This window comes from Drosophila sulfurigaster, chromosome X, assembly GCF_023558435.1.
Source record: "Drosophila sulfurigaster albostrigata strain 15112-1811.04 chromosome X, ASM2355843v2, whole genome shotgun sequence".
Classification (NCBI taxonomy): Eukaryota; Metazoa; Arthropoda; class Insecta; order Diptera; family Drosophilidae; genus Drosophila; species Drosophila sulfurigaster.
In genome coordinates, this window is record NC_084885.1 from 5,426,911 (window position 1) to 5,451,356 (window position 24,446).

The following is a 24,446-nucleotide window of genomic DNA, read 5'->3' on the forward strand; positions in this document are numbered from 1 at the left end:
CACAACGCAACCACGAGTGGCCAAGCTGCTCGCCAGCTACACTCAGCGAAAACAGCGGTCAACAAAAGAGCATAAAATATTCTATTCAATAGAAAAGGAAATAAATGAAAAAAGTTTGAGTGTTAAAGTGTTCGCTCTGTGTAGAGATACATTAAGTATCTTGCAGATACATATGCTACTATAGTTGGCAGATAGTGCGAATGCACTTCTTGTGGCCAGTTTTGCGGAGGAGATTTATTTAATTATGTGGACACATGTTGCATGCAACCTCATTAGTTGCCCAAAAAAAAATAATACACACTCTCAAGAATAACTACTGCAATTTTAACCGTTGTTGTTGTTGTCGTTGTTGCCACAACAAGTTGCCGCCAATGTCGAAGTTGCAAGTAAAACAAATCGGTAGCCAAATGCCTTTGACAAATGCCGACAACAGACGCCCCCGTTTGCTCCATGAGTGTGAGTTTGGCTACATGAATGAGTATGGGTACGAGTATGAATATGAGTAGTAGTATGAGTATGAGTGTGAGTGTGTGTGAGTATGAGTGTGAGTGTGAGTACCCACGCCCCCCAAGCGCAGAGACCCGACGCGACTTGACTCGAACTTAACGCAATGCAACTCAACTCAACTCAACTCGATTCGATGCGATTCGTTTCAAGTTGCAAAAGCGAAACTCAAAGTGCATTAAGCACACACACACACACACATATACTCATTTAATGCCACACAGATTTATGCTGTTATCACACATATGTGCACATTTATATACATATTTATTATACATACACATTTTTTTATTATTGTCATGAAAATGCAAGCGTTACTTTTTTTTTTCTCTTTTGCGTTTGCGCATAAAATTTGCATAAATAATTCGATTGCAGTGGCGGAGTAAGTGAATAAGTGCATGCGGGTAATATTCACTATCACTAAATGAATACACTCACAGGACTCGAGGGGTGAACGCAGTGCACAAAGGTTTCTCGTCTGCGGATGCTGCGCGGAAAGTTCATTAAAAGTATGACAGAAAAGGGAGAGGGAAAGGGGGATGAGGGAGAAATATGCAGAGCAAAGGGCACCTTGGAGTCTCATAATGTGGCAGGCAAGACCGAGAGTTTGTCTTGAATAAATGTCTGAATGAGCTGAATACACACATATGTACGTGTATTTATAAAAAGTATCTTTTTTAAAAGCATCTGCATAAAAGTATCTCTCGCAGAAAAGATGTCGCAAAATTGTTGCATTTAATTGCAATTTTTCATGAAATTTATTTTTAATTAGAAAATGAGTATTCATTTAAATTATTTTAGTAAAATTTCTGTTTCAATTGAAAAGAAATTGAGCTAAAAAAATTGCTCTACTTTAATATTGCTCTATTGCTCATATCAAATTTTAATAAAAATGTGTACCAAGAAATTAATGCAAAAGATTACATTTAATTGCAATTTTAATGGAATTTCTTTTTGATTTTGTTAGTTAAATTTATTTTTTAAATTGCAAGTGAGATGCTTAAGTTAAATTTTAATAGAATTTATTATTAGATTTAAAAGTAATTAATATATACTATATACTATAAATACACAGTTTTTTCTGTCAGATTATGTTACAAATTTTTGATTTAATAAGTTAGAAAGCTACAGTCGAATGTGCTTAACTAAAATATACCTAATTAATGTACCACAAAAATATACCAAAATCTATATTTGGAATTTTTTTTATTTCAAATATACCATAGCAAATACATACCGTGCAAAATATACCAGATTATACCAGACAAGTAGGCTTAACAATACATTTTACTAAACTTGCGATTGTACTGTGCTATTAAAGTCAAATTTGTAGTTAAATTTCTATCAAATTCTGAAGAAATATATGCCATGAAAATGAAAGAAGGTTGCATTTAATTACAATTTTAACATTATTTAAAGATTGTGAAGAGCTACAAAATATTTCATCACCTCTTATTTCTTATTTCATATCTAACTCTTTTATTTTTTAATGGATTAATTCGTCTGCCTTTCCTCTCTTGAACAATTACAATTACTTTTTTCTCTCATTAAGTTCATTCTTTATTATGGTTTTAAAGTTATAAAATTATATTTTTGAAAAACCAAAAATGTATTTGAATTAAGATTTAATTTCAGTTCATTTCGTGTGCTGAAGTCTAATTCTTATTTACTTTGTATCGCATTAACTTTGTCAATTCCCTTTTCATTTCGCTCTCTCTCTCTCTCCAAATGCATTTCTGTATTATCGTTTAGTTACTTTTCTATCACACACACACACTCAATACACACACACACAGTTAATTGCCCTCAATTCTGTGGGCCACCTCGTTTTCCCACACTCTCAAGACAGGCGTTTTGCAACACTGGCGAAATTCCTCGGCTGTCGCCTTCGTTACGCCTCGTTTTGGGGACGTTTGGGCGTTGCGAATTCCTTTTGTAATTTATCGCTGCGCAATTCGTTTGGGCTTTGGTCATTCATTCGTTACACAGTAACAACTGTGCTACGTATGCGATGTGTGTGTGTGTGTGTGTGTGTGTGTGTGTGTGTGTGTGTGTGTGTGTGCGCGCTGTGGGGTGGAATAGATTGTTATACTGCAGATTGAGGAAATCGTTGTTGATGTTGGGGGAGGAGAGAGAGAGATCGGTGTCGTTAGTCGTTAATATTTATCTATGCATGCGCGGCGAGTTCTCGCTGTTTGCGGCAATTAATCGGCGAGCATTTTCCCTCCAACTTGCATTATCATCAATATTTAACCCGTTCTCAGTTGCGTCCCCCCAAACTTCGCTCTCACTGATATATTAATGCAATTGGCGCCGTTGTCGTTCTTCTCCACCTCCACCTCCGCCTCCTCCTTTTATTCCTGTCGTTGCCAATTGGCAATGATATATGACGGAACAATTACATATATGTATATTTGCATATAGTATCTGTATCTGCATCTGAATACACACTCGCATAGCATGCAGCGGCGATCGATGACCAAATGGGCGTTGGTTGACAAATATGGTTAAAGCCGCGATATGCATGCGAATGCGATTCGCGATTCGCGACTCGAGATATTCGTGATATGCGAATGGGGAATGTGGCGAGAAGACGACGCGGAAATCACATGACAATGAAATGTTGCCGGCGATCATCGATATCGATAACACGCGTCACTGCCTATCGATAGGCATTGCGATCCTAACGATCACCAATCAATAGTTAGCAAACTTAATAAAAATGTCATTTAAGAAATAAAATAACATAAAAAGTAAGAAGAAGTGAATGCGTTGATACATAAATTAAAAATATAAAATAAAACTATTTTTTTCGTGCTCGATTTTTCATTATTGAGTAATTGAACCAGTGCAGCAATAAAGTATTAAAAGAAAATTCAAATTATTTTATGTGTAATGCAGAACAACAGTTAAAAAATGAATTTACTTCGAACGAGCTAAATTAATAAGTTGATCAATTAATAAAAACAAAACAATAAGTAATATTTATTAAAAACAAGTGAAAAAGCTACAGTAGAGTGTGCTCCACTGCAAGACACTCGCTATCTATGGCGAATAAAAGCAAAAGAGTGCGGTATTAATATATACCAAATTAATATATCGTAAATATACCAACACACGAAATTATTATTATTATTATTTTAAAATATAATAAATTCAATATACGGTATATTGATACAGTATTCAAAATATACCATGTATTGTAAAATATACCATAGCATGCGAAATATACCAGATTGTCAGCCAAATCTGTAATTTTTCTGAGAATTTTTCCAGTTGAAGTGCATAATAAAGTAAATGCATTAATTCTACAATAAATGAACATTTCTTTAAATAATAATTTGAATAGCAAAGATGGAACATATTGTTTACCCGAAGAATTTCTCTTAGACAGTAAAAATCTCAAATGTGTGTTTAACAAAATTTGTGCGTTAATAATCAAGAGGTTTGTTTTTGTCCAATCTTACATAATTTAGTACTTGTTAAACGATCATGTCAAACGATTTGAGTGACAGATACACGAAACAAGTCATTATGCAAATGAGAATCCAGAATCCAAAACAACTTATTTGATATTTGAATGTTGAATGAATGCATCTGTTGCCCAATGCGACAAAATGGGATCGTAAAGCTTGTTATATGGCCCAATAACAACGAAAGCGGGCAAAAAGCTAAATTCAAATCCAAATACAAATCCAAATCCGAAGTCAAACAAATTAAACTTTCTACGATGCGTGTAAAAGATGGCTGTAAAGCCTTCAACATGATTTAATTGCTGCGAGACAAACTTGTAAAATGTAAATGTGGAGTTGAAGTTTAAGTTGGAGTTGGTCAATCCAATCGATAGCCTGCTGAGTTGAAATTGATTTGGATTTCGATTTGGTTTTGGTTTTGGTTTTCCGACTTAGGTATGGGTTGTTCATTATAATGCCATTGGCATGTTTATTATGTTTATTAGGTTTGTTGCTTTTCTTGAACCTTTAATTGATCAGCGCACGCTGTCTTGACCATTTGGCCATTTGGCCACTTGAAAACTTGACCTGGTCATTTGACATGCCATTGACTTGGCATTCACACACTTGGTTTTTCTTCATTTTTTTTTTTTTTTTTGATTACCCATGTGATCATTATCGCTAATGATTCAACTCAAACTGAACTGCAGACTGATGTTTGCTCTGTCCTCGAACAAAAACAAAAAAAAGCCCTTCCCAACAACTAAGCAAAATGTGTCGCTCTTTTCGGTAATTGCCCTTTAAAGCGTCATCAATTAATTACTCAAACAGCAATAACAAATAACAAATATCGAAATCGAAAGTTAATTTTTATTTAATTTACGATCATTTGAGTGCGCGCACATGCGCAACACTTGTGATCACAGTTGGACACAGAGTCCAACTCGGTAGACGCCTAAGGTCAGTCTCCGTCTGTCTGTCCGTCTGTCCGTCCGTCCGTCTGTCTGATCGGACCATCCCACCACTTGCTTAACTTTTGTTGATTTTTCTTCTATTTCGTTTGTCGACAAAAGTTTACAAAACAAAAAGCCGCAAAACATAACGAATTAATTGTTCTAAAGCCAAAGCGACCAAATTTGTCATTTTGCTGCAGATGAAAGACCTTTTAAAGCGAGACCCCCAAAAAGCAAGTCCGAGACCCCAGCGCCAAGACCTTTAGCAGCTTTGGCAAGGTCACACTCATATATTTCAGTCTCCAACTCGTTGACTTATTTATTTGACTACAAACAAAAAACTTGATCTACTTTGAACTTATTGCCTGGGAAGTAGTTCAAAATTGTTTATGGCTTTGACTTTGACAATTTATCAATACAATTTCTTAGAGTTCTTGCCATATTTTCTATTTAATTTCTCAGCAAATTACGATCACTTTTTTTTTGGTTTTTGTTAGTCTTTCTTCACTTTTTTGCCTCTTCATTAGCTGTTAATACGCCATCATATTAGTTCATTCATTCAGTCATTTATATGTTTTTTGTGGGTCAGCGCATTTGTGGATTTTGTGGTTGATCTTTTGCTCTCTCTTTGTCTTTGCATCTGCAATTCGTTCAAATCGAATTCTGCGATCAATTACCTGTTCCCCAAATCATTCTGCAAGTGTCGAAATTACCTTTTAGAGTAGAAGGAGGCGGAGGATGAGGATGAGGGAAAAAAGGCATTCAATTAGGGCAAGAGGTCAGTTGCGGTTGTTGCGGTTGCGTTTGCCAAAGGGAAGCAGACAAAGAGAGAGAGAGAGAGAGAAGGAGAAACTAAGAGAGAGATCACATTAAAGCGAGTAATGATGATGATCAATGAAACTAATAAACAACAACAACAGCAACAATCGACAGACGGCAGTCGACAAGCAAGACGGCAACAACAACAACAACGCCAACAAGACTCATGCCGGAAATTGTAGAACGTGTTTATGCCACAATTTCAAGTTGTTGAGCCACGCACAATGCGTCAGACGGCGACCAACGAGACATGCGTGCCAAACAGCAACAGCCAGAGAGAGAGAGAGAGAGACAGAGAGAGAGAAACACAGCTACAGATACAGATAGAGTCGCAATTGCAGATACATCCTATGGTGGCATGCCACATGCAGCCAAGGCAGCCAAGGCAGCCAGTCATTCAGTCAAGACGTCAGCTGCCGTTGCACAGTAGCCAAGAGCAACCTTTGAGTGCCACAACAAACGGTGGGCGTAGCGGAAATTTCAGCAGCCAAAAGTGTGGGGAAGAGTATGGGGAAAGGGGTGCAGAGAGAGGGGGGAGAGGGAGGGCGGGAGTTGCTAATCGACGGAGCAACTATGCGCTGTGATTAGCTTTTTTATTGATAATCGCTTGGCACGTGCGAAAAGATACATTTGTATCTTTGTATCTTAGCAGCTTGCTGAGCTGCGTTGAGCTAGTGATCCTCCAACGTGCGAGACACATACACACACACACACAGCGACTCATACACACACACACAGTCATAGCACTCGGTGATTGTGGCTTCGCTCACGCATCAGCTTCATTCATAAATTCTTCATTCAGATTTGGTACGCAGCTCGTTCGTTCAGTCTGCACATCACGTGCGTGCTATCAACTTGGTGGGCAACAGCAAAAGGTAGCAAACCAGGCAAACAAGACCGTAAGCGGGGTGTCGAGGGGGAGCAGGCAAAAGGGGAGCCAAGCCAAGCGACGTGTCTTGTCTTGTTTTGTTCTGTCTGCTGGCCAGTTGATTGACCCGATTTGCTGTCAGCTCTTCACACTGCGAGAAATTACTACCCAAAAACAGAGTTAGTTATTGCTATAAGGAAAGCAAAGATATTTTCCTAACAAGTAGCAATATTGAAATAACGAAGCATAAATGCAATTAGTTGAAATGAAGATCAAACAGTAAATATTAAATAAGCAATGTCATAAAACAAAACTGAAACTTTCGAGAGATAATTGTGAAGAATATTACAAACATAAAAATACCGAATGATATACCATACAGAAATGCTATATAGTATTAACTAAATACCAATACCAAATGACTTAGTATAGGGAAATTTAAAATACCAAAAAAATATAATATATGGAAATATAATATACCAATTCCAATAAAAAAATAAACATGTAGAAAAAAATACCACTAAGACAAATATAGCATACAAAAATTATATATGGGATTAAATAAATACAAATACTTAGAATATAAAAATACTAAAAGAATATACGGAATGTTATATAATGTTTATATTTATGGTAATAAATAACTACCAATAAGAATAGTATTCACAAATTATTAAATACCAAAAGACGTAGTATATGGAAATTTATAATACCAAAACAAAAAGTAGATATGTATAAAAAAAACAATTTTAATTTATTTTAGACTTATTTAGATTTTAGCTAAAATATCAAATAAATATATAATATTTATAAAGAGCAAATTAGAATTCAATAGCAAAAATCAGTCAAGCAAATTTCAGCTAGATTTCGAGTATAAGCTTTCATTTGTTTGTCGATCACATTGATATTTTCTCGCAGTGTACTCGTGCGTTACATTTATTTACGAGTGGCACGACTGTGGTGCATGTGCTCTGCACTTCACTCCACTTTCCGCAGCAGAGGGGAGTCGCCTCATCGGCTGTCAACGCCCCCGAAAAAAAAGAGAGAAAACAATCGAAAAGAAAAACGTCATTTGAAATGCGAGTGCGTTTTTTCAGCTTGACATATCGCTGCATCAATTGGATTGATTCAAGTGCCAAGTGTGCAGTGCATATTAATTAAAGAAATCGAAGTGGACAAATCAACCAAATAAATTAATCGATATATTCACTAATTCTTTCTCTTTCTCTCTGTTTCTTTGCAGTTGTGCTTCTTCATTTTACTTGCAGCAATATGCGCAACAAGTGCAACAACAACAACAACGACCTATACTGGAAACTGTCGTAAAGTAAGTTGACGAAATTTCTTATTTCTTAATTAAAAAACTTGAAGCAAATTAATCGATCCATTGCAATTGAAACTGTCTAATAACTGAGTGCATATTAAATGTGGGTTAGGCAAGATCTTGTTTATTAATAGCGAATTTTCTATTCGAATTCTTAATTCAATTAATTGACGAATTTATCGATTCACGATAAACGGGACTGACTACCTATATAAGTATTTTATAAAATGAGTACCTCAGTACCTGTCTTACGCTTGATCGATAACTTGATCGATAGTATATTATTCTCAAGTATCTATTATTTATTGAGAGTATTGTAATACTCCGCATTTCCCCATTTTCCATGACTTCTTTGCACATATCTATCGTTTATCGATATTATCGTTATAGTTATTCTCACATGTCTGTCACTTATCGATAGTAGTGTGATAACACTCGCACATGTTTATCGTTTATCGATAGTATTGTTGTAGTTATTCTGACATGCATGTCTCTTATCGATAGTATTGCAATGATACTGTGCACATATCTATCGTTTATCGATAGTATCGTTATAGTTATTCTGACATGCATGTCTCTTATCGATAGTATTGCAATGATACTGTGCTCATGTCTATCGTTTATCGATAGTATCGTTATAGTTATTATCACATGCCTGTCACTTATCGATAGTATTGCGATGACACTGAATACGTTGCTTGTTGAGTGCTCAGCCCTTGGTGGCGCTTCCCTGACCTGCTTGCAGAGAGATTCGCTTGGCTTCTTCGCTTGCTTTTGCCACCAGCTGCTTGCAACTGACCTCGTTACACTTGCAGCCAACAACAGCTGCAACTGTCTGTCTGTCTGCCTGTCTGTGCTGTTTGTTTGTTTGTCTTGCTCTCCTGTCTGTCTGTCTGTCTGACCGTCCGACTGTTTGACTGTCTGATTGTCTGTCATTCTGCAATCAGTCCGTAAATGGTTAATTAACAACAGCGCATAACTCTCACCTGATATTGAGTATACGCCGTGTGGTTGTTGGTTTTTGCTGCTTCGTTGTTGGTTGTTGGCTAATGCAACAATGCCAATTATGTGCATGTCCATGTCCAGTCTCAAGTCTCCACTTCAGTCTTAATCTCATGTTGTCGCTTTTGCTCTGCTCCAAAGAATTAGCAAAAGGCTGTGGCTGCTGCTGCTTCTTCTTCTTGCTGTTGTTTTAGTTCTTGTTGCTCTTGTTGTTCTTGCTGTTATTGTTGTTGTCATTTGATAGCGAACAATTGTGTCACACCTCTGGACCTGGTTCCAGTTACACATAAAGCTGCTGCTTCTTGCCACTTGTCCAATGTCATTTGTCATAGATTGTTGTGTCTCCCTCATGCTGTCTCTTTCACACTTTACTCTTTCCGTCTCTTTCTGTTGTGCACTTGAAATTGCTTCTACTTCTGCCTTTAAGTGCTCCACTTAAGTCGCTGTCGCTGTCGCTGTCGAAGTCGAAGTCACAGTCGCCCATCCCTGCAGCCTCAGCCTCAACCCCAAGGCTCTATCTGTCTTTGTCTTTATCTCGCTCTGTCTCTCTCACTCAGCATCTTGTCTAGCTCACCTAGATCTGACGGTGTCTGTAATTGAGATTGAGTTGCAGCTTAAGATTGTCAGCGACACACACGCTCCTCTCTGCATAAGGCAAAATTCGCTCATGAGGAAAATGTCACGCTTCGTCCAACACTCGACTTGTATATGCGAGTGTGTGTGTGTGTGTGCGTGTGTGTACATATCTTCCATATGGCCACATCTTTCCATTTATGCCAATTGCTGTGCTGTAACACTAGCCCATATATCATGTTTTTGCTTTTGCGCTCAGAAACTCATTTCAAGAGAACTAAACGCAGACAGAACTACAAAACTTGTAACTAACAGATAAATTCGACTTACAACTAACAGCAATTATTGAGAAAAGATGTTTAAGGTAGATGTATATAGAACAGATATAGGGCTGAGCAGACACTATCTATTTCATCAAAGTCAATTGAAACACAACTTTTTTGAGAAAACATGAAAGAAAAAGCTTTTAAAAAGTTGATTGAAAATAAACAAAAATTTAGAAATTGATTATTATGTTTTTTTACATAAAAAGTAAACAATTTATTTTATATTATTATACATAACTTTATGTTATTTATAATTTTATAATTTTTGTATCATTAAATATAAAAACTTAATAAAAAAAAAACAAACATAACAAAGCTATGCCTATTTATGTATTACTTGCTATTCTATATATCTTCTTATTTACGAATGTGAATTTAGTCTTTTGTAACTTCACTTCTTTAAACGAATCTATCTATGGTTTATAGATAGTACTGAAATGTCTTTTCTCAGGTGTTTATCGTTTATCGATAGTATTGAAATGATTATTCTTAGGTGTTTAACTTTGATTAATAGTATTTTAATGGCTTTTCTCATTAATATATTCTTATTTATACATTCGTTTAATATACTTTATATATTCTTATTTATATGTGTGACTTAAGTCTTTAAGTACAAATTCTCTTTAAGAAAATACGCAAACTTCTTGCTGCAAAGCCAACAACAAAAGAATCTTTTGAATTTGCAAAAACTATTCATGTTATTAATGCTTCAATCGAATAAGACTTCAAATGGTCTTCTACCTGATCAAATGCCAAGGCAAAAGCAAAGGCGAAATCAAACTTCAGAAATGTGAAAAATCCTTGAGTATATACATACATATATTCAAAGAGATTCCTAACTCGAATTCTTTGCTGCACAAATAAATCTTAAAATAGATATTGCGATATTGTTATTTAACTCGTGTTGCTGTTGTTGTTTGTTGCCTCAACTTGACGCACAAAGGCAACAAAAGAAGATTGCGCTTCTTTATTTAGACTGGCTTTCCGGGGAATCTGTAGATCAAGCCAAAGATATTAATGCTTCTTGAAGTTGTGTTCTTTTTTTTTTGCCATAAATCGCATAAATCTCTTTAGCATACGAGTGGAGTATAAATATATAAATTAAGTACGTATCGAATTGAGTTCTGCATAAGTCTGAGGCGATGAGGCTGTAAAATGATTCCTGGAAGCAACAATCCTAGTGCGATCAAACGTGAGAGAGTGAGTGAGTGAGAGCAATAAACTGAACGGCATTAAGCCTGATTAGGTTCACGCGCCGCAAAAGTCGAAAGGCCAAAATCAAAAAAACAGAAAGAAACTGAAGAAAGGAAAGGCAAATCTTCAGAGTTGAGAAAAGTTGAAGAGCGAACGAACAAAAAACGGCCAAAGTCAAAGACGAAGATGAAGTCGAAGTCCAAGTCGAAGTCAAAGTCAAGCCAAAGAAAACAAAAGTAAACCTGTACAAGTTCAAGGTCAAGTGCGGGTCTGTCTCGCATACAACGGCAACGGCAACAGCAACAGCTACAGATACAGATACAAAGCTGCAGATACAATGTTGTTTGAGATGCGCAGCTGCGTCCAAGCGAAGCAACCAGGCCAAAATACACAGATACAAACAAAGCGAGACTTGAGGCAGCGCAGACAAAGCTCAGAACAGTAAATAACGAGTATGCTCGACTCTTTCAAACTGCGTTAGTCAAATTTTTTGTATATGTTTATATGATTAAAGAGAAAATGGTTTCAGTTGAAAAGTGTTTTGATTTTAGAATTTTCAAATACGATAAATATAAATTATTCATTTTTGAAAAGTATTTGATCTATATATATTTGCACTCTTAACATATTCAATATTTCTTTGACAATAATTTCTTTTGAAAAGTATTTTATACTTACATATACATATTCGAGTATTTAAATAATTATTTATCCTTTCTAACTATATTTAATATTTATTACTTACGCAATTATTTCATATTAAAAGTAATTATATTCTTATTTACTTATAATAATAATAAGTAATTACCTAAGAAACCAAGAAGTCATACAAATTGCACATTAAAATATTCTAAAATCAAAATGACAACATCGTAATTTATTAGTTTAATAAATGAATACTTTAAAGTTTTGCCCACAAACTTTGCCACTCACTTAGCACACTTTGTTTTACTGCGCCTTTGCTGGTTGGTAACAAAAAAAAGTATCTCTTGCATTTTGCCGCCTGACAGCGGCGTCTTGGGTCAGTTCTTCTTTCACTCGCATTATGTTGAAGGTATTTTGCAGTCTTGATAAATTGATTGTCTGCCATATACTCGTAACATATAAGGTATAAAGCATTTGAAGTCCGATTCTTTAGGCGCACTTCAAATGCTATCAATGCAAAGTTGACTGCTTAGCACGACTCCTACAAGAAGTCATTTATTTTTTGTTGTTTTTTGTTTTTTGTTTTTTGTTGTTTGCTGCTTGTTGTGCCACCCAGGCAGCGAGGCATGCAACAACAAGCGGCTGCTTGTCGATTATTTATCGCGCGAATAATGCGAACGACAGCTACAGTTTACAGATACAGCTGCAGCTACAGATGCAGATACAGATACAAATACAAATGCAGATACAGATGCAGAGTTAAAAGAAAACGCATGCAGCTAAGTCCTGTTTGTTTATGTGTTTGCTCGCTTCGATTGTTCATTAAACGCAAGAGACAAAAACCCAAAAAAAATATAATAAATGTTGCTTGAGAAATGCCTTTGGCAATTAAAGAACTCGTAATACACTTGCCACTGACCAAAAAAACGCAGAGCTTGAAAATATGTTTTTGAAATATAAATTTATATTTAGTATTTATTGCTTTTATAAATTTCATTTAATATAATTTTTTTTTTTTTATTTTATTTTTTCAGTTTTCATATTATTTAAAATGTATGAATTTCATCTGTTTGTAGTTAAAAATATTTTCATTTTTCACCTACTACAATATTTTATAGTTGAGTTTGTGTTTCTAACTTTATTTTTGGCGTGTAGGAATTTTTGACCATATTTTGTATGTATAATATATATATATACTACATATATAATTCTTTTTCTTTTTGTATAAAATTTTACTTTATGGTCAAAATAATTAAACTTGCTTTGAATTTACTTTTATCGTTATGAGTTTCTATATGCTTTTATCTGTTCAATAATTGAGTTTAAATTTAATTTTATCGTGGAGCATATCTATCAGTTTTTATATTATATTTTTTGAGCATTCTATTTTGATGTTATTTCAGTTTCTTTATTTTTTAAGCATTCTTATTCTTACTTCAATTTATTTTCGATTTTCTCTTTCTTGAAAATTAAATTCATTTAAATTCACCATTTCAGAAATTTGAGTTTTTATTATTCCGAATTATTACTTGAAATAATTTTAGTTTCATTTTTTTAGCTTCTCTCTCTTGAAAATTAATGTAATATTTGAAACAAACGTCTAGAAATTTGGTATTTTAAAATAGTTTTGTTTCTCAAAATTAAAGTTTACATTTAAATTTTTTTTTAGTTTCTCTCTCTTGAACATTAAAGTAATATTTGAAATGAACGTCTAGAAAATGGATTTTTTATTACTCGTAATTTTTGCTTTACTTTAAATTATTGGAGTTTCGTTTTTTTTTTTCATTTTTATCTCTCTATCTATCTTTCAAATTAAAGTAATATATCAAATGAACTTCTGGAAGCTCGATTTTTTATTAGACGTAATCTTTTTGCATTGTAGTTGAACATGAAATAATAATTAAGTAGATGACAGCGTTGTGAATTGTGTTTGATTTAAGATCGCAGATCGTAGATAACAGTTAGAATCGCGTGGATTCGTTGATTGTTGATCGTTGATCGTTGATGTTGTGTCGCACATTAGTATGCACTGAAGATGCTATTAGGGCAATCAATGTGCGACTTTAATTAGCTGTTAGCCAACTGGCATTGTGTATGCCACAAACGGCGGCAGTTTCTCCACAAGTTCTCCAGTTCTCCCGCTCTCCAGCTCTTCAGGTCTTTGGTCTCTGGTCTCAATGCTCGATTCGATTCGATACGATTCTCAATTCCTCTGGCGAGGTCTTTTGATTCAACCCACACTGCGACTGCGCAAATGAGTTGACTTGGGTTCGAGTTCGGCTTCGAGTTCGACTTCGAGTTGGACTTCGACTTCGACTTGGCCTGCGCCATTTGGCATTCACACAGCTTTTGTTGTTGTTGTCGCTGTTGTTGTTGTTTCGTTGTTTGCTTCTTTGGTTGTTGTTGTTGTCATTTAAAGTCTAATCAAAACATTTGAAGTTACTTAAGAAACCTACGCAGCTTAAGTTGCGTTTCTTGTTTCGAATTCTTAACTTGTCGCTGTCACACACACACACACACACACACACACACTCACACACACATACGTATGAGTGTGGCTTATTGTAAGCAAAGTGTGTGCGACATTTTCGTGTTGTTGTTCTTAAGTTTCGACAACAAAATGCAAACAAAAAGACTTAGACAAGCTTTTATTTTGTATTTATTGTAAACGAAGGTTATTGAAATACACATGAATGTGAATGTGACTGTGAATGTGAATGTGACTGTGACTGTGAATGATGTTGTCGTTGGAACATGCAACACACGCTGTGACTCAATTTTACAGCAGCTGCAACACACAACACTCTTCCCTCTCTCTCTCTCTCTCTCTCAGTCCTTCTCTTTCTGTCTTTGTCTGTCTGGCATTGTGCCCAATGGACTTTTAGCCAAGGTCGTCGTCCTGAGACCTCATGATGAGTCAAAGTCGCCGCCGCAACAAATGAAATTGTCAACTAATTTTCTTAGCCAGCAAAACTAAAGTAAAAAAAACTAAAAAACACAGCTGGAGATCCTTTGTCTGCGGCGCCGACGTCGCGTGGGCGTCGTCTATTGATTTTCCTTTTAGCCACGCAGTGCATTTACCCTGGAAATCAAATAAGGCAAGAATGAAGTGACGACATTTATGGCAACACTTCATAATACGTGCAATGCTCATCATGAAGTTTCTCTCTCTCTCTCTCTCTCGATTCCCATCACTTCTCACCCAAATGAAGTTGTTCATAATGTTGAGAATGACGATGACAATGCTCGTGAAATGCATAAAAAACAAAATAACAACGAAACAACGACGCACTAAGCCGACTAAGGGAAAAGCCAAGATAAAGTGCATAGAAGTCAACGCGACTGTTACAGACCCTGTAAAAATGCAATCGATCACTTGAAAGCATTTATTCAGAGACTGAGACTGAGTTGTAATGTTTCTTTAGGTCTATTAATGCAATGCAGTAAATAAAATAGCTATTGATTACTATCGATAAACTAAATGAATCGATTTACTTTCGAACTTTCACCACGTTTCGATCCAATTATTATTGCAAAGTATTGAAAACTTGCATATTTGTAACACACTTAAAGCAAATGCTGTCTAGAATTAGAAAACGATACATAAAAGTTATCGATTGTATTGACTACTATCGATTAACAGCTAAACTTTGGTCCACTTGTTAGAGTTTTGGAAATATCATTCATTCTACACATTCAAGACTTTTTTATTTGCAACACAGTTAAAGCAAATGTAGTCTAGAATTAGCAAATGATAAATAAAAGATATCGATAGTGTTAACTACTATCGATTGATAGGTAAACTTTTGCCAATTATTATTATTGTTTTGAATAATTCATTGTAACATATTTAAGACTTGCGTATTTGTAACAAAATGAATGCAAATGCAGTCTTGAATTAGCAAACTATAAATAAAAGTTATCGATAGTGTTGACTACTATCGATCAAATAAAAGAGTCGACTAAGTGAATCATGTTATTATTGGTTTGATGAGCAACATATTCACGACTTTGTTCCTCACAAATGACATTAATTCAATTCTAATTAAATTGCGTGTTAGTCACGAACACCCGCTGAATCCATATGTAGTCCAGGGTATGGGGGAAAAGAGCAACAGCCGCAACACATAGTGAACGCATCCATCACAGGGCTTTAAATGCCACACTCGCTGTGTGAGTGTGTGTGTCTGTGTGTCTGTGTGTGGATGCATTTGTTGTGCGAGTGTCGACTGAAGTGCTGCACAAAAGACAAGGCATTGCTGCAGTCAAGGGAGCGGCAAGGGGAGCAGCCAACACCGTCAGACAGAGAGAGAGAGGGAGAGGAGATGGAGAGGAGGAGATGCACTTGGAGACGGGGTAAGCAGCACGCTGGGGGGTGCAGAGCAGTTTAGCTGTTGTTGGTTCAATGGATAAATGGATAGATAATAACTTGTGAAAATAACTCTTGCACTTGACGATGTCAGCCACGTATACCCTGTAAATGCGGTGCACAGCAGTGGGTAGCTGCGAGTTAAATGAAAGTTGAAATAAAGATCATATGTAAAAAAAGCAAAAATATATCGTTGCCATTTTGGCTATTTATTTATCATTTGTTTTACGATTATTTTACAATTTGTACTACAATTGCACTTAGTTGCGAATTTAATTCGTTTAGTGGAAACATGCTAAATGTTGAAAAAAATAACTATTTATTATATTACTTGCATGACATTATGTTTATGTGTTGCTTGACTTAAATACTCTTACATATATCTCACTTAACGGCCACACTTTACTAATGGTCATTGTATGTTATCTTGATCAACGGTCCACAATTAATGATATTTATTTTAGTTTATTATTTAATTTTCGTTTTGTTATTTATTTATACCAAAACTCACTTAGTGGCACATCATTATTCACTGAGTAAACAAAAATATATTGTTGCTTTCATTAAAGCCATTTTGGCTTTTAATTTATTATTTATTTTGGGATTATTTTACATTTATTACAAAATTTACACTTACCTGCAGTTTATCACGTTTAACGGCAATATGCTAAAAAAAAATAAGTAAAAAAATGTTGTTGGCTGCATTAAACGTAATTTTGCTTAGCATCCTATTTTGTCAACTTCCTTCCTTAGGCCGTTAAGCGAGGTATGCGAGTAATTATTTTATACTACAGCAAGTGTTTGTTGGTCGATGACACCTCGTTGTTTTTGCGTGGCATTTACATTGATTTCACCGCGTGAACAGAGGACAAAGCGGCTGTGGGGATCTGTCAAAATCATGGTCCATGGGTTGTCGTCTGCTCTCTTTGCTCCGTTTGCAGCCTCAACAACTTTCCGTTACCCCTTCCTTATCCAATCCCTTTCATATTGCATGCAACCTAAAATGAAAAGCAAAAACAAAAGGGGGAAAAAAAAGCCTCGACACTGAAATCTGACAGATGCGAAGAAGTGCAACAAATGCTTCAAATTCGTGCTCCACATGTGTTGAGCAGATATGCACATAGATAGAGAGAGAGAGCGAGAGAGAGAGAGAGAGAGAGGGGAGGGCTAAGGGAGTGAGATGTATGAATATGGGATTGGAAATGGGAATGTCTCTGTTGCCATTGATGTCATTTTGGCTTGAAACAAAATCGTTTCGATTGTCGCTTCAAGTGTCATTCAAACTTGAGTTTGGAAATTGAAATTGGAAATGGAGTTGAATTGAAGTTGGAGATGGAGAAGGAGTAGAAATTGAAGCGTTTGGCAGGAGTTGTAGTTGGCGCTTCAAGTTCAAGGGTTGAGCAGAGAAAGAGAGAGGGAGAGAGAGAGGGGAAAGAGATAGAGAGCAGGCAGTCCTTTGCCTCCCATCGAAATGACAGCTCAACAAGCCGACGATGTAACAACAATAACTACATGTGTATATATTTTTGAATATACATATATAGATATACAATATAGTAAAGTATTACGATTGCAGCAACCTGTCCCATCGATCAAACGGCAATTGTTAATTGCAAGAGTCAACATCTATTTTTTGTGTGATACGAGCAAACGAATTGAAAGTGCTTTTGTTGCTCTCGTTTGGTGTTGTTGTTATGATTGTTGTTGTTGTTGCTGGCACTCTTTCTGTCTGTCATTTGGCAATTCACACTTAACAACCTTTCTGAAGCAGCCCATCGAGAGACAGGCACTCGTATAGTACATGCATACCACCAATTTCGTAAAGACTTCGCCGTCATTTGATAATGAAAAACCGTTCGACGACACAACACAGCACAACACTCGTAATACTACAACAAAACAATATTTAAAAAGTCGCAACAACAAGGCAAACAAACATTGCACACATCGTATCATATCATACCATATCATATACAAAAAGACTCGCTCAACATTGAGGCCTAATAATTTCATTAGCGTTATTGTTTTCTGCCTCTATCATTTATTAACACATTTTCCCAAAAAACATTTCATTTCATTTCATTAAACGCAACTCAACTACTTGAAGTTGCGAAACGCAAAACAACTTCAACAGTTACAGAACAGCACTTGAGTTCTTCCGATTTACTGTTGCCTAATCATTGTTATTATTGCACAATTCAAACAATTTACTTTTCACAAGCTTAATGCCAACTTTTAACAGTACTTATGTGAGAGTATTATTATTGAAAAGCACTAAAAAACACTATAAAAATAACAGAAACTATATTTGGTATATTTATATACCACTACATTCAAAAAATATTATATAGAGTAAAGAAAACAGTATTACCATTGAAACACACTAAATGAATATACATACGTAAAAATATATCAGAAACTGCATTCAAAATATACTATAGAGTACTTAGTGAAAAACAAGAACGAAGGCAGTATTATTAAAACATAGCAAATGAATATTCCTAAAAATACTGTAAAAATATCAGACACTACATTTGGTATATTTAAGTATATACTACTACGTTCAAAATATACTATACAGTACTTAGTGAAAAACAAAAAGTAAGCAGTATTACTATTGAAACACACCAAATGAATATTCGTAAAAGTACAGCAAAAATATCATTTGGTATATCTATATACTACAACTTTCAACATATACTATATATTGTCTACCAATGAAATTGAGCGGGCTATAAAAATTGATTTATTCGAAAGTTGTTTCGCTTTTAATTATTTGATTTGACAAATACTAAAAATTTGAGCTCTTATATAAGCGTAGTGTTATATTATTGCAAAAGTCACAAAAGACAAATTCGAAATAACAATTACCAAATTTGCAAGGCAAAAACACAAAAATTCAATTACGATATGGAGAGGGAACCCAGTTAAAGGGGTTGCTGAGGGGATCGGAGATGGAGATGGAGACGGAGACGGGTAACTGGCGATTGGCCTTATAAGCATAAGCATTTGGCTGGTTGACGATGGTGCATCCTATGCACAATTTGGTTTTTAATTAAATTCACTTTCAAAAATACCGCTAATCATTAAAACCGAAAATTCAAATACGAAATACGTAAAGAGGAAAGAAATGAAATGAAATGAAATGAGGCAGAAGAAGAAGAAGAAGAAACACATGCAAATAAATAATCATAATATGGTCAAATTTGCATATTTGTTTCACTGTTTTCACTCACTCAATGGGTGGGATTGATTCCATCCATCCATCTATCCATCTATCGATCTCATCGATCACAATTTATAAAGTCATTCACTGATCGATGCCAAAAATACAAAACAACAACAATAGCGAATAGCGAATAGCGAACAACAAAATTTGCGAAACATTGAGGAATCGAAATCGTAATCGAAAATCGAACACTAAATTGCTTATACGACCCGCAAGTTGTGCGACTTATGCGATCCATCTATCCATCTCATCATCGAACCCATCAACACTTCCTCCTCTCCCCTCCCCTCTCCCTCTCCCGCTCTCTCACTCTTGCACCGCGGGGCGTTGTGTTTTGCTACAATTTCCAATCAAAAGTTGCACAAAACAAAATAACTTATCAAAACTATTAGTCCACCACCCAGAGCACACGTTTTTTTCTTTCCTCCATTTTTTTTGCTTACGCAGCACATGCATGTGGCAATCCTAACTTCCATCTGATCCAATCGAATCCCAATCCCAAATCCAATTCCAATCCCCATGATCAATACCACTAATTAGGCAATAGAGTTGTGGCTATATAACGCGCTGCAAAGCGAAGCGAGGGTTGTCCAATTAGTTGGCCTATTTACAGGATATTAAAGCGCAAATGATTTGGCGCAATTTTCAATTTTGTATTCAACTTGAATTACGAGTAGTACATCTGCTAATGCTGATATAATATTTAGTATGGGATGCGATAACATCCAGGGTTTTGCCCCAAGTTGCCTAATATTATGGTGCTCTATAACTTATTTAGAATTGTTACACATTTAGTTTACCTTTACTTTTTCTCAGCTCTGGAATATTTCTGACTCTGCCAACACTCTTTTAAACCTTTTAGTTTTGGAATTTACCGCACTCTTTAAAAAATAAAAAGAAGTGTATTTACGCTTCGTTGTGCACACACAAATTGCATACTACATTTAGCTTTCCTTTATTGCTTCGCATTAAGTTGCGAACTGCGAGTTAAGTAAACCGAGCAAAGCTGGAGCTTAATTAAGACCACGTCGTCGTCGTCGTCGTTGCCGTTTCATCGGATTGGATTGCCGGGAACGTTACATAAATGGCAAAAGCAAAAACAACAGCAACTAACGGCGGCGTATTTAAATGCTCTCAACGCTTAGCTACCCTGTAAACCAAGATTGTTGTGGGGAATTCAAGAACTTTCAGGTCATCACTCGACAATTTTTTTAGAATAATTACATAAAATCACATATGCAACCTAATGACTGAAAACGAAGTAGATATGTTATAGAAATAGTAATGCAAAGAAAAAAGACAGGTAGGTATATTATAGAAAAAGTTGGTAAAAAGAAATTCTATAAAAGAATGTATAGTAAATTCTTTTATAGAATTTCTTTTCTTTTTAAGCAAGAAAAATATAAGAATCAATAGTATTCTCACATATCAAACTATTAAAAGAATTTTTATTGGAACAATTTTGTTAATTATTCGTATTCTTTTCGCTTAAATTATTAAATAAATTTAAATTAATTTTTCTATGGACTATCTTATTATGACGTATAATAATATAAAATTCGATGTTAGTTTTTTAGAATTGTCGTATTTTATTCATAAAATGTCTTTTTACTAACTTTTTCTATAACATATCTACCCCACTTTCACTCATTATAGAGCATTAAGATTGCATATGTGATTGTTTTTCTTTTCTTTACATTTTTTTTTTTTGGCAAAATCGAAATAAGCTTTTCAATTTTATTGTTGGGCTTTGTTGGTGCGAGAAAGTTGCGTTGTAGATCGAGAAGTTTTAATGGCTAAAGAAAGTTTGAATTGAGGATTATATGGAAGTGAGACGTGATGGCGCAAACGTAGGAGAACGAAAAAGAAAAGGTAAAAAAAGAGCAAAGAAGATTATTAGAATTGAAGGATAAATCAAGCAGAAGAACATAATATAATATATGTAATGTGAAAGATGAATCAGAACTGTAGAAGAGAGTTCTACGCCCCCAACAAGGTCATTCGAATGGGATTCGAACTGAGATTCGACTCGACGAATTCGAATTCGAGTTTGCCTCGAAGTGAGCGTGCAACACAATAACAACACAGCTCGGAGGTTATGCAAGTTGTTTTTTGCAACAGCAACAACACTTTGATAAATAGATAAGCGATAAGTTTTATGAGCATCGTAGCCTTGGATACCTCGACTGCCATCCCATAAATATTGTATTTTATATGGTACTACAATAAATGTGCAGAGATTTGCCTCGCACTCAAAACTGACAACAACAACAGCGACAACAGCGACAGCGACAACACATTGCATGTTGCAGCCACAATTCGATGCGGTGGCATTAATCTTGCGACTGCCCAGTTGACTCTGCTCCTTGTTCACGGCAAGTTCACAGTTCAATTGAGCTTACCGCTAATTAGCTCTGCAGCTAAGAGTGAAGTGTAGGCGGGGAGGGAGGAGAAGAAGTATGACTACTAGTTGCCGCTGGCATTGCCATTAACCTGGCGCCCAACAGCAACCGTTGTTGCTGCTGTCGCTGTTGCTGTCGTTGCTGTTGCTGGCGGCTTTTAAAGTAACCGACTGCCACTTTTATGTTTTATTTATTGATTTTATTTCTATAATCTTTGTTGTTGTTATTGCTGTTGCTGTTGCTATTGTAGTTGGTTGCTGTTGCTCTTGTTGTTGTTGTTGCTGTTGCTGTTGTGGCTTTGTGTCCCATAATTATGTCAGCTGCAGTGCCAAAGTCATAAAGTTGCGCCGTCTTTCAATGCACATTCATTCATTTGTTCAGCAAAGAAACGTACTTAGCCCGACAACAACAGCAACAACAGCAACAACAACAACAACAGGAACAGAGAGCAATCCATTAAGTGCAAATATGTATACGGAATGCAGATTTAATGGGAAATGTGCATATTGAAATTTATGATTCCACTTTTAACTTGCTGTCGCCGCCCCCTCTTTACATACCCTTCTCTTTTCCACCCTATCTCCTTTCGTTTTTCCCCCCCTCAATGTTTATACTTCACTTTACTGCACTTTTTAGTTGTTATATCTTAATCAAATTCCGAAACGTGCAGTTCATTTGTTATGGCTGCCGATTCTCATTTGCAGCTGGAATACACGTTCGCTTTACGTTCCATTTCATTCCATTCCAGTTCGTTATATTGACAATGTAACGATTATTTTGTAATGCATGAAAGAGAACCCGGTTTTTTTTGCATTCATAACGTTTCTTGAGAAATAATAAGATATTTATAATACACATTACTGCATTATTTTTCATAGCCTTGCTAATTTTGAATTTCATTGTTTTATTTGCAATTTGCAGAACTGATTAAAGACGAGCTTGCGATTGCGGCAACAACAACAGCATAAACTACAAACAAGAGAAACGATGTACGAGTTTTTGCTGTTACCCGAGCCATAAGTAACGAGAGATTTTAATTCAAAGAATCCCTATATCCAATATAACGAGAAGAGCAAAACATATAACAACGATTTAACGAGAGAACGAAATAGAAGAGAAAGAGAGAGAGAAATACAGCAAGCAAGCGATCGAATAGAAACGCGATTAACGAGTAAAGTGTAACGAGTAACGAGTGACGAGTGAGGCGCCATGGCAATGCTCGAGGCGCGGCCTTACAGGCCATTCAAATCCAGCGAGGAGTATCTGGAGGCTATGAAAGAGGATCTTGCCGAATGGCTGAGCACACTGTATCCCGATCTCAGGATCAATGCGGAAAACTTTATGGATCGCCTCGACACGGGCGTCGCCCTCTGCAAGGTAAGTCAGTCAATCATCAATCATCACAGACACATAGACAATCAATCGCATAATCAATCAAAGCAAACGTTTTGTTTGCGCAATTGCAAGCAGTTCTTTTACGATCTGCAGCAGTCATAAAAACGAAAACACACACAAAAACAAAAACCTAAAAAAAAAAAAGCTCTGGCACACATTTGCAGCAGATGCTGCAGCTGCAGTTATTTCCCGGGGGGAAATTCCCCAGCGCCTAAATATCTACGCTATATCCGACTACCTTTTGGGGATTGTGTGCCTTCGAGTTCATAAAACAAATTCACACATGGCATCGATCGTTGTTGTTGTTTGGTGGGCGTCTAATGCGATAGTTGCTAGAGATGACAGCAATAGCGATAGTAAGCTGATAACAACGAGATGTTTTTGTGTAGAAGTTTGAAGTTTAAAAGGTTTTCGGAAAACCCTATTATTGTGTTTCTGACATTCTTTTTCTTTAACGGCTTATTAAATTCTTGTGCGAGTTGAAACGAATACCGATAGTTAGCTGACAAATAGCGATGGTAAACTGATAATAACGAGATGTTTTCGTGTACAAGCTTGTGCGTTTATAAAGTTTGTACAAGTACACTTGTCGTCATAAAACATATTGTGTTTCTTCAAATTTACATAAAAAACAAATTTGGTGGCAGTCTAATGCGATTGTTGCTAGAGATGACAGTAATAGCGATAGTAAGCTGATAATAACGAGAAGTTTGATGTTTAATTAAGGTTTTTGGGGCTACATTTTTCCACATTACATGATTCTTATTCGAGTTGAAACGAATACCGATAGTTAGCTGACAAGTATGCTCCTTGAATTATTTTTGATCATTTTCATCACTTTTGATTGATAAATTTCTTTTCATAGTATTTTAAAAAAGCGTTGTAATTATCTTTATCAAAAGTTTGATCAACTCATACCCTTTCTTGGTGTTATAGAGTATTTAAATTGAGCATGCAGATGAGCAGCATTTGAAATTGCCATCTCTATTAGCTGCTGCATCTGTTTACCTCGATTGCTGTTGTGGCTGCTGCCTCGCTGCATTGATGTTTGTTTGGTTAGGTGTTAAAAGCGCTGGCGATTTACGGATTTAGGTGCATTCGACTTTTATGGCTCCCCCCCTAAAAACTCACGACGAGGCGCACAATCAGTCAGTCAGTCAGTAAGTAAGGCAGTCAGTCAAGCAGTCAGTCAGTCAGTCAGTCGACTGTTTGTTGTGGACTAAATGCAGTCAAAAGCATGCTCCACTGCATCGCGGCACATTATCAAAGCCATCCGGCTTTGGGCCTAAGCCTCTCTGTGCATTGGTGAAGAGCATGGGAAGCGAGGTTGAGTCCGCTTGAGTTGGGCACATCCTGACAGTCGCTTTCGTTATGCATTTGCATTATCCTCC

At 36.0% G+C, this 24,446-nt stretch overlaps 1 protein-coding gene across 1 annotated transcript in view; it reads left to right on the forward strand.

Annotated features, from left to right (window-relative positions):
• Positions 1–24,446, forward strand: part of LOC133849121 (GAS2-like protein pickled eggs) — an 84,418-nt gene that overhangs the window by 23,858 nt on the left and 36,114 nt on the right. The window contains exons 3-4 of the mRNA XM_062285009.1: positions 7,840–7,923; positions 22,582–23,037. Coding sequence (XP_062140993.1) covers positions 22,870–23,037 — 168 coding nt within the window. The 5' untranslated portion in view covers positions 7,840–7,923; positions 22,582–22,869. The remainder of the gene's footprint in view (positions 1–7,839; positions 7,924–22,581; positions 23,038–24,446) is intronic.